At 39.1% G+C, this 12,182-nt stretch overlaps 1 protein-coding gene across 3 annotated transcripts in view; it reads left to right on the forward strand.

Moving 5' to 3' along the window:
• CACNB2 (calcium voltage-gated channel auxiliary subunit beta 2) overlaps positions 1-12,182 on the forward strand; it is a 406,462-nt gene extending 394,280 nt beyond the window's left edge. For 2 of the 3 annotated variants that reach the window (XM_030941051.1, XM_010364018.2), the window contains 4 exons: positions 3,365-3,516; positions 5,086-5,181; positions 7,222-7,407; positions 8,275-12,182. In XM_030941051.1, coding sequence (XP_030796911.1) covers positions 3,365-3,516; positions 5,086-5,181; positions 7,222-7,407; positions 8,275-8,769 — 929 coding nt within the window. In that variant the 3' untranslated portion in view covers positions 8,770-12,182. Of the gene's footprint in view, positions 1-3,364; positions 3,517-5,085; positions 5,182-7,182; positions 7,408-8,274 lie in introns of all 3 variants that reach the window. The other variant, XM_010364017.2, reaches the window with a different exon arrangement.

Below are 12,182 nucleotides of genomic sequence, written 5' to 3' on the forward strand. Positions count from 1 at the left end.
TGAGTCTTCTCCTCCTCCCACTCTGATAGGCCCCAGTGTGTGTACTGTTACCCTCTATGTGTCCATGTGTTCTCATCATTTAGCTCCCACTTACAAGTGAGAACATGTGGTATTTGGTTTTCTGTTCCTGTGTTAGTTTGCTATGGATAATGGCCTCCAGCTCTATCCATGTCCCTCGAAGGACATGATCTTGTTCTTTACGGCTGCATAGTATTCCATGGTGTATATGTACTATGATTTCTTTATCCACTCTATCATTGATGGGCCTTTAGTTTGATTCCACATCTTTGCTATTGTGAATAGTGCTGCAGTGAACATATACGTGCATGTATCTTTGTAACAGAATGATTTATATTTCTTTGGGTATATACCCAGTAGCAGGATTGCTGGGTCAAATGGTATTCCTATCTGTAACGTCTTTGAGGAATTGGCATACTGTCTTCTGCAATGGTGTAACTAATTTACACTCCCATCAACAGTGTATAAGCATTCCTTTTTCTCCACAACCTCATCTGTTATTTTTTGACTTTTTAATAATAGCCATTCTAACTGGTGGGAGATGGTATCGCACTGTGGTTTGATTTGCATTTCTCTAATGATCAGTGTTGTAGCTTCTCTTCTGTATCTTAGAGGAAACATTGATTCTTCTTGGGTGTTGTTTAATAGATATTAGAGGTATAAAGCATGGAAAGGTATTACTCATTTTTCAGTTTGGTTTAATTCAGTGGGTATACGAAACTGTGGGATGTGAGGAGTTGAGGAAAGCTTGTCCCCTCTTCAAGATGCTGAAGTGCATTCTTTCATTAGCTAGGGTCATGTGCGTCCATGTGAAGAGACCACCAAACAGGCTTTGTGTGAGCAACAAGGCTGTTTATTTCACCTGGGTGCAGGCGGGCCGAGTCTGAAAAGAGAGTCAGCAAAGGGTGGTGGGATTATCATTAGTTCTTACAGGTTTTGGGATAGGCAGTGGAGTTAGGAGCAATGTTTTGCCGGCAGGGAGTCGATCTCACAAAGTACATTCTCAAGGATGCGGAGAATTACAAAGAACCTTCTTAAGGGTGGGGAAGATTACAAAGTACCTTGATCAGTTAGGGTGGGGCAGAAACAAATTACAGTGGTGGAATGTCATCAGTTAAGGCTATTTTCACTTCTTTTGTGGATCTTCAATTGCTTCAGGCCATCTGGATGTATACGTGCAGGTCACAGGGGATATGATGGCTTAGCTTGGGCTCAGAGGCCTGACACTAGGCCAACTCAAAAGAATCAAATTGACTTTCAGTTTCAGAAACAAACATTGGGGGAGTTTCTGACATTTCTTTATTACAGTAAATTCTGAGCATGATATACTCTGTCAAAGGAAAATTCCATGCATGGATACATTCCTTTTTAAAAGCATCATTTTTACTTTGAAGTCAAAAGTATTATCAGAATTTGTCATCGATCCTTAAGGTTGTATCTACTAATATGGTGTTCCACCAGGATTCTGAAAGTCCACTTTAAAATATTTAAAAAATCTTTCCCTTTAATTAAAGGAGTATAAAGTATGTATGTAAGGCTACCAGAAATATCTTTATATATGTGTATATATTAAAACATATGTTAATATATTGATATAATAGAAATAATATCTGTATATGTAATATTTTTTAAGGTTATCCAGATTTTATACAATAAGCACATATTAGGGCCGGGCACAGTGGCTCATGCCTGTGATCCCAGCATTTTGGAAGGCTGAGGCGGGAGATCACTTGAGGTCAGGAGTTTCAGACCAGCCTGGCCAATATGGTGAAACCCTGTCTCTACTAAAAATACAAAACATTAGCTGGTCCTGGTGGCACATGCCTGTAATTCCAGCTACGTGGGAGGCTGAGGTGAGAGAATCACTTAAACTGGGGAGGCGGACGGAGGTGAGCCAAGACTGCACCACTGCACTTCAGCCTGGGAGACAGAGCAAGACTGTCTCCAAAAAAAAAACAACAACAAAAAACCACACACATATTAAACTTACAATCAATAAAAATAGTGCTCAATCCTTTAAAAGCAAGGAGTTACATGGGATGCTGTGACTGTCTGAACACTTAACATATGAAACAAAGATGAAAATCTTTGTGATCAGATTTCTTAATTCTTACAATAAACAAGGTTGGAACTTGACTGGGGTTCAGTGGCCCAATGTTATTTTAAAGCTAGTATCTCATGTAGTTTGGGCCCTGATTTTTTAAAGATATCTAGGTAAACAAAAGGACTCAAGTCATAACATACTGTGAGGCAGATGGATTAGTGACCAGAGAGATACCTTTTCTTCAATAATGTACTAGTTAAAATTATCTCCAGGAAGCTTCTGGCATGAATCGAACTGCCTAAGAGGAATTAAAACGTAATTGTAAATCCACATTTGCTGGCATAAAAGTCTCATGGAATTCAACCTGCACGACTGCAGCGGTAACTGTAAGCTGGGTACTCTGCTTTATAGACCTATGCTGCCTAGTCATAGTAGCTTCTGGCTATTTATTGAATTTTAAAAATGTACTTGCCTGTTCACACTAGCTATAGTTCAAATGCTCAGTAGCCCATTAGCTGCTGCCACGCTGGATCACATATAGAGGATATTTCCCTCATTGCAGAAAATGCTGTCAGTCCTGTTTTTGACTCTTTGGAGATCATGGAACAGTAGATGAACTGAATGTAATTTTCTTGGAGTTCAAGTAGATACTTAAATGTTTTGTGATAAATTTCTACAAATTTTATACTTTAGATTTCTGTAGTGCTGCCTCTGAAAACTGCCCTTTTCAAGCGTGACTATTAAAGGGGTATTCCTCTGGTTGGAAAATATGAGGTGTGTTTTTGGATAAGTTTGTTACTGGTGCCATTCACGTCTTTCCTGTTTGATTTTGTATTTCATCTTGTTAATAAACATATCTAGACGGCATAGATGACATGTAAACATAGATCAGCCCATGCACTGAAAGGAAAACTTGTCGTGGTTGCTAGTGCAATGTGGTCTGCAATGAACACATGGAAGATAGCTCAAGGTTCTTATTTTACAGCAGTTTTATGAAATGATTTCATAAAGTGGAAGCACAAAGAATGTCAGCAGAGAGCTAAAAATTTCCACAATCCAAGTATTATACTAAAAGTAAATTCTGCAGCCGGTTGAGAGAAAAATTCCTTACATCCTAATGATGTGTGGAGAAAGAGCCCTTTCTAAGAGGATAAATTACTGTTGTAAACTTTTATCAATTCTGTTGCCTATAAGCATTAACATAATGGCTGACCTACTCACCTTTCTGTTGAAGAAACAGTATACCATTTTACTTTATCTTAAAAATACTGCACTTTAACTGAACCGTTTCACCCTTTACAGCGGAAGTTCAGAGTGAAATTGAAAGGATTTTTGAACTTGCAAGAACATTGCAATTGGTGGTCCTTGATGCAGATACGATTAATCATCCAGCTCAACTCAGTAAAACCTCCCTGGCCCCTATTATAGTATATGTAAAGATTTCTTCTCCTAAGGTAAGTAGGATTGCTACTGTTTGCTCTATAATCAAATTTTAGTAAAATGTATTTTATGTTCTGCTTTCTATAATTAGGCTATTGTAATAGCCTTTATGATGTACAGAGAATTTGAAGAGATATGATGGTCAACAATTTTTAAATTGATATAAACAAGGCATGGTTAGTTTCATGGCTTAGAACAGCTGTTCTCAAAGTGTGGTCCATGGATCCCTGGAGGGTCTTGAGACACTTTTAGAGGGTCCATTTAAGTAGTCAAAACTACTTCCGTGATAATACTAGGACACTATTTGACATTTTCACTGTTTTGACATTGCAAGGCTGATGCAAAAGCAATGGTGGGTAAAACTGCTGGCATCTAAGCATGAATCAAGACTGTGGTATCAAAGTACCAGAAGTTAATGTATTCATCACCACTATGCTTTCCCAGTTTAAGGGGGAAAAAAGCCAATTTCACTTACTGTCCTGATAAAGTAGTATAGTTTATTACTTTTATTAAATCTTGACTTTTAATATTCAGTGTAATAAAGTACACACAAAGCTCCTGCTGCATACCAAAAAGTGTCTGAAGGACAAGCACTGGTGTGATTGAGTTTTGAACTAAACTAGCCATGTTTTTCATGGAATACCATTTTTATCTCCAACAACAACTGTCAGGCTATGCTTATTCAGACTTGGTGTAGCAGATATTTTCTTGGACAAAATAAGCCTGTCACTTCAAGGAGAACAGCATGTGTTGCCAATGATAAAACTCAAGCTTTCAGAAAACTTGCATGCACCTCTGAGGACTTAGAAGCTTCCCAATAAAGATTTCTCTGATGAGATCAATGGTAATATTAATGAATATGATGTTTTAATACTGTATAATGAAATATGTCAACATTTGGAAGATCTGAAGTCAGTGAACCATTACTGTTTGTATGATCAATGAATAATGTTACTTTCAAGACAGACCAATGGAATGTCATGGAGGAAGAACATTTCACTGCAGGTTTCAGATTCCACATAACAACTAGTCTTTAAGAAACTACCATTTGTTGAGTTTTAGTGTAGTATCAAAGAAGACTATACTAAATTGTTTCTCCTTTTCTCAATTACAAATCTGTAAGAGGTTGGATTTTCTTCACATATTTCAACCAAAACAAGACACTGCAGCAGGTTGACTGTAGAGGCAAACAGGAGACTGCAATTGTCTTCTATGAAGCCAGCTGTTAGAGAGATTTGTAAAAAATGTAGCTATTTTTATAAAAAAAAAAAATTATTTTAACATGTAGCAGATTTATTGTGAATTTTTAAATGTTTTAATAGTTTTCCATTTTAGCTTCTTTAAAGAGGTTGTGAGACAAAATGTTTGAGATCTGCTAGCTTAGAAAAAAGAATGTGAGTGCTTAAAGCTTGCAACTGTGATTTACGTTAACATGTTAATTTTGCAGATAATCTTATAGCTCCATCTATTATGAGCCCCTTGTGCTGTATATAAAAAGGCCCAAGAGAAAGGAGTCAATAATGTACCTTGTTCTTTACCTGGGTGTAGTTATTACTTTGTTAAAAACTCATTATCTTTTACAGGTTTTACAAAGGTTAATAAAATCTCGAGGGAAATCTCAAGCTAAACACCTCAACGTCCAGATGGTAGCAGCTGATAAACTGGCTCAGTGTCCTCCAGTAAGTTATCTCTAATATACAGCATAATCCAGTTACAGAGATCAGACCTGGTTTTTTTTTTTTTTTTTTTTTTTTAAGACGAGGTCTTGCTCTGTTGCCCATGTTGGGAGTGCAGTGGTATGGTCTTAGCTCACTGCAGCCCTGAACTCCTGGGCTCAAGTGATCCTCACGCTTCAGCCTTCCAAGCAGCTGAGACTATAGGTGCATGCCTCCATGATCGGCTAACTTTTTTTCCCCCCTATAGAGATCTTTGTCCTTCCCCCTGCTAAATCTTCCTGTATTGCCCAGTCTGGTCTACAACTCCTGGCCTGAAGTGATCCTCGTGCCCTGGCCCTCCAAAGTGTTAGGATTACAGGCATGAGCCACCATGTCTGGCCAGAATTGGCATTATATTTTGAAAAAAACCCTCAAACACCTGTCAGGGAAGAGAATCCTCATTACTTAAAGTGGTATTCATTCCAAAGTAAACTGTCCTCCCTCCTTCCATGATCATGTTCCTTCCATGATCATGTGTTTTACGCACAAGTAATCCAAATGATGATTATAGCTTACAAAAAGCTTCATTACATCCTGCAGTAACTTCACATTGCTAATATCTAACACAAGATCCTGGTTCCAAAAATTTGGCTTGTATGATGAGTCTATTTGGAGTTGGTATATTATTCATTTCTGATCATAGGGAGCAAGTTGTCTGCTCTTAGTAACTATCTGAGACATATTTTCACAAGGTCTTAAATCAATTTCTAAGGAATAAGTTAACTAGATTCTCACTTGTCGTCTATGCTTTACATAAAATGTCTTGGGGCTATAGAGCTTTCCTAGGTTTAGTTTTGGAGGTAGGGTCTTGCTCTGTCGCCCAGGCAGGAGTGCAGTGGTGGCCTCTCGGTTCACTGTTGCAACCTCTGCCTCCTGGGCTCAAGTGATCCTCCCACCTCAGCCCTCCAAGTATCTAGGACTACAGGCACATGCCACCATGTCCTGCTAATTTTTGTATTTTTAGTAGAGACGGGACTTTGCCATGTTGCCCAGGCTGGTCTTAAACTCCTGACCTCACGTGATCCATTCACCTCAGCCTCCCAAAGTGCTGGGATTACAGGCATGAGCCACTGCGCCAGGCTTTTTTTTTCTTTTTAAGCATAGCTATTTCAGGCGCTATGAATATTTGATTGCTTAATGTATGTTAAAATTTATAATAAACACTAAAAAATCTTTTGAAAGGTGACTTTTTTTCTTCTCTGCTGAACTGTGAAGTATGGACAATGTCAAATTATCAGTGGTTTCAGCTGCTTCTGCCAAATTTCACATCCTAATCTTACCTTATTAATTTCTAAATTCAGATTTCATAATCTTGGGCCAGGCATGGTGGCTCATACCTGTAATACCAGCACTTTGGGAGGCCAAGGTGGGCAAATCACCTGAGGCCAGGAGTTCGACACCAGCCTGGCCAACATGGCAAAACCAGCAAAACCCCATCTCTACTAAAGATACAAGAATTAGCCAGGCTTGGTGGTAGGCACCTGTAACCCCAGCTACTTGAGAGGCTGAGGCAGGAAAATCGCTTGAACCCAGGAGGCTAGGGTTGCACTGAACCAACATCAGGCCACTGCACTCCAGCCTGGGCAACAGGCTCTTTTTTTGAGACTCTTGTCTCAAAAAAAAAAAAAAAAAAAAAAGAAAAAGAAAAAAGATTTCATGATCTTGATGTCAAGAATAGGCTTCTATCCTATTCTGTTCAAATATATATACCTCTCTTTTGTACCACAGTATCCATGCCTTTTTTCATTGCTGATAGACAACTTTTCTGTGCTACCATACCCTTAACAATTGTTACCTTTCTGGTCATTATTAGTTAAGCATTCAGTGCTCTAAACAATGATTTGAGGTAGTCAGACACTTGCTAACTAAATAAAAAAGGAGATAGTAGCAGCGCTTATAGAAGCAGGAGCAAGTACAAAGGGGTGCAGCTCATGAGCCCCTTCCTCCTCTTATGGAGGTGGGAAGGGGCTGCGTCAATGTCGTCTGGAATGTCTGCCTCTGCAGGAGTTGTTCGATGTGATCTTGGATGAGAACCAGCTTGAGGATGCCTGTGAGCACCTTGCCGACTATCTGGAGGCCTACTGGAAGGCCACCCATCCTCCCAGCAGCAGCCTCCCCAACCCTCTCCTTAGCCGTACATTAGCCACTTCAAGTCTGCCTCTTAGCCCCACCCTAGCCTCTAATTCACAGGTAAGGGGAGTTTTTATATATATATCGATAGATACAATCTTCATAGGAAAAAAGGTGGCCTATGGTGACACCTCTAGGATCCAAGCCCAGTAGCCTGCTTGGGGCTTGTTCTAGTATATTAACTCAAAGCAAGTCCAGCATGAGCCATGTACCTGTAAGAAAAGCACCATTGACAGAATATACTGGGAACAAACACAGACTACAGAAACTTTCTACAGTAGAAACTTTCTACTTTAAACAGTAGTATAGACTCTGGAAGTGGATCACCTGGATTCAAATCCTGGCTCCACCTCTTACCACTTGTGGGGCAGATAACCTGGGGCAAATTTCTTAACTGTTCTTACCTCAGGAATAATAATGGCAACCTGTCCATGAGGCTGCTGGAATTAGTAATCTCATGAGATGATCTTATAGGGCTGTTGTATTAATGAGTTATTACATACAAAGGGTCTAGAACAGTGCCTGTCCCATATTGTATCATTGTATCATATAAGGATTTGCTATCTTTAATATTATCACAGACAGTCAAGCAGAGATAGTTAAGTTTACACCCCTGTATAGAAAAATCTCAGGGACCTGCAACTATATTTGAGCCGCAGGAGAATATATAAAAGAATACTTGCCCTATTTTTTTTTTTTTTTTTTTAAGGAAAAGGTTACCATGCACACTGTTCTAGGCACTTACAAAGTCCAATTTAATACACTACAAGCCTTATAAATGGCACTGGATGTTACCAAAGGGATGAAGCTAGGTTAGACTTCATTTCGGATGCTTAAAAAGGACTCCACTTGAATGCGCTTGTTCTGGGACATGTTCTTTACACACTGACCTTGGTTAATGCCTTGGTATGCTCCTTTTGCTGCCAGGGTTCTCAAGGTGATCAAAGGACTGATCGCTCCGCTCCTATCCGTTCTGCTTCCCAAGCTGAAGAAGAACCTAGTGTGGAACCAGTCAAGAAATCCCAGCACCGCTCTTCCTCCTCAGCCCCACACCACAACCATCGCGGTGGGACAAGTCGCGGCCTCTCCAGGCAAGAGACATTTGACTCGGAAACCCAGGAGAGTCGAGACTCTGCCTACATAGAGCCAAAGGAAGATTATTCCCATGACCACGTGGACCACTATGCCTCACACCGTGACCACAACCACAGAGACGAGACCCACGGGAGCAGTGACCACAGACACCGGGAGTCTCGGCACCGTTCCCGAGACATGGATCGAGAGCAGGACCACAATGAGTGCAACAAACAGCGCAGCCGTCATAAATCCAAGGATCGCTACTGTGAAAAGGATGGAGAAGTGATATCCAAAAAACGGAATGAGGCTGGGGAGTGGAACAGGGATGTTTACATCCGCCAATGACTTTTGCCCTTTTGTGTGTGTGTGTTTTTTTTTTTTTTTTTTTTTTTGAAGTCTTGTATAACAGCATCCCCAAAACAAAGCCTTTGGGGTCTACACTGCAATCATATGTGATCTGTCTTGTAATATTTTGTATTGCTGTTGCTTCAATAGCAATAGCATGAATAGAGTATTAAGATACTTTTTCTTTTGTAAGTGCTACATAAATTGGCCTGCTATGGCTGCAGTCCTCCGGTTGTATACTGGACTCTTCAAAAACTGTTTTGGGTAGCTGCCACTTGAACAAAATCTGTTGCCACCCAGGTGATGTTGGTGTTTTAAGAAATGTAGTTGATGTATCCAACAAGCCAGAATCAGCACAGATAAAAAGTGGAATTTCTCGTTTCTCCAGATTTTTAATACGCAGGCACTTGATTTGCATATTCATTCATGGACCACTGTTTCTTGCTTGTACCTCTGGCTGACTAAATTTGGGGACAGATTCAGTCTTGCCTTACACAAAGGGGATCATAAAGTTAGAATCTATTTTCTATGTACTAGTACTGTGTACTGTATAGACAGTTTGTAAATGTTATTTCTGCAAACACCTTCTTATTATATTATATATATATATATATAAGTTTGATCACACTATTTTAGAGTCTTAATGCCAAGTCAGCAGATTTGCTTTAAGAATTACAGGGACTAGAAATGCCCACATTCAGGAAATTTGTAATAACATTGTCTAGACACCTATCCTCATTCTAGTAGAAAGATTGTACATACTGTAAATATGTGTGATTGCTTGACTTGAAAAGGTTTGAATTCTGAATGTTATACCATCCTTGTAAGTTTGTAATTTTCACCATAAATTATGGTAGATATAAAACTCCAGAGGTTGTTCTACTCCATACAGTTCACACTGATTGTGACACATTCTTAGTAGCTAGTGTCTGTTCTAGTCACTGCACTGGAGTCTATGAGCCGGAACTCGCTATACGCACGTGTGTGTGTCTGTATGTAAGAGTGTGCACGAGTGACTGAATGGCTGAGATGAATTGGAATGCTGAAGACTAGTGAAGAAACTAAAGACTGATATAGAGCATTCTGCCCACCTGGCTCTGTATTTAATTGTGCTATATGTTGCTTTAATAACCCATTGAGCAGTCAGGGAATGTGAGTAAGCTTGCTGCCAAAGGTAACTAGGAAAGCATTCATCTGCTGCCTCCTTGTTTTTGCTCCTAGAGAGTAAAAAATACAGGCAATTTTACTGTGAGTGTTTCACTGGAAATGTACAATCTTTGTGTGTTAGAGTATTTGTTTTAGTAAGAAATGTTTACACAGCTTGTGGAATTATTTCAGTGGGAAAATAAATTTTTATAACTTCTCCCACTTCATTTTCTAACCTTGCCTATTGTTCCTGTTGTTTACCTCCCAGTTACCTAGCATTCCTTCCCACCACTGACTCCAGCAGGTTCACTGTCTGTCAGAACCCAGAAGTGCTTCTTATAACCAAAGTTTCTGTTTTTCAGAAGTAATCAGGGCAAAATGGGGTGACCTGAAGTGAATAAAATGTTTAGAATATTATCCTACATAAGACATCTACACGGAAGGGGAACCTTGAAGACATTATCTCCATGCCTCAATTACACTGCTGTAAGAAGCTTTTGTCATCATGTTTAAGGCTAAGACCTTTTCCATGTCTCAAATGTTTACTTTGTCCAGTGTTTATAACTGGATGGTAAGACAATATTAAGAGTGCAAGTACCTGGTACTTGAAGTTGGTCCCAATAAAATGCCTGTGTATAACTGCCTAACTTCAGATCTACATATTCACTTATATAACAAAATAATCAGCCGGGCATGGTGGCTCATGTCTGTAATCGCAGCTCTTTGGGAAGCCGAGGCAGGTGGATCACCTGAGGTCAGGAGTTTAAGACCAGCCTGGCCAATGTGGCGAAACCCCATCTCTACCAAAAATACAAAAAATTAGCCAGGTATGGTGGTGCACACCTATAATCCCAGCTACTCGGGAGGCTGAGGCAGGAGAATTGCTTGAACCCAGGAGGTGGAGGCTGCAGTGAGCCAAGATCGTGCCACTGTACTCCAGCCTGGGTGACAGAGTGAGACTCCATCTCAAAAAACAAACAAACATACAAAAAAACCTATTTAGCAAAACTATAGTTATAAAATCAATTATTTTGCTTCCTTGATTATTCCAAGTTCTTGCCAAATATTCTTAGACTTTTATAAGTAAAACTGTTTTACATTTAACACCTTATTTCCCTTATCCCCAAGAAAACTCAGTATTAAAAAATGATTAAGCTGGGGTGGTGGAATGTACCTGTAGACCCAGCTACTTGGGAGGCTGAGACAGGAGGATCCCTTGAGCCCAGGAGGTAGAGGTTGCAGTGAGCCGTGACTGTACCACTGCACTCCAGCCTGGTGACAACCTGGTGTCTAAAAAAAGAAAATAAAAAGTAGTTACATATACAATGTTTTATCAGCTTATATATAAAAAATTTCCAATTTGTTAATTAGCTCTATACTGTTTACATGAATTTATTTTACCAAATATAAAAACAGTAGTCATAATAAACTTGACAATTCTTACACTGTCCTACCAGTAGGAAACCACATTCTAATGAAAATTGCTTTTATAAAGTATTTCTGATAAAACTTTTGTCATGGTAAGAGATTCACAATTACTAGGTTCAATCCTTTACTATTTCATCCCAATTAATGATTTTGGAATATTTAAATTCTTGAAACACAGCTAGTATTTATCTTACTTGCTGCTATCATTAATCCCTTTCAAAAAGTAGTGGTGAGAGTTTCCATCTTTTTTATTTTGTATCTAGATTCTTAGCTTGCACTTTACTGTGGCACATATGAGTGCAAATTAGAATATTCCTCAAAAAACTAGCTTGAAGGATTTGACATAAGAGCATCTATATGTGAAAAACTGTATAGTGGACGTATGTGTAAACTGTGTAGTAAATCTGTAAATGAGGAAATAATCCCAAGGGTAATGGGATATTTACTGACCTGTGGAATGTATATAGTCTTTTCACACAACAAAGGCTTAATCTTAACCCACTCAGCTGTAGAACCATGATTTTTGTAGTCAACCTAGAAAATGCTGGAAATGTATTTAATAGTTGGGTTTTTTTTTTTTTTTTTTTTTTTTTTGGTCATACCCATTTCAGTCTTTCCTATGCTCTTTCTCTACTGCTCATTTAAGTTACTGTTACAAAAAGGTGCTGCTAAATGTAGGATGTCTTAGTCATGTTGTACTTTGGGACAATGCCACATTTTTAACATGGTCTGCTATGCATTCCTGTTAAACATTCACTGTCAGCTACACTGAACTGTCTAACAAACCTGGTTTAAAGTAATTCATATAAAACAAATAAAGAGCTGGCTTCTGCACTGTT

The sequence above is a fragment of the Rhinopithecus roxellana genome, chromosome 11 (assembly GCF_007565055.1).
Source record: "Rhinopithecus roxellana isolate Shanxi Qingling chromosome 11, ASM756505v1, whole genome shotgun sequence".
Taxonomy (NCBI): Eukaryota; Metazoa; Chordata; class Mammalia; order Primates; family Cercopithecidae; genus Rhinopithecus; species Rhinopithecus roxellana.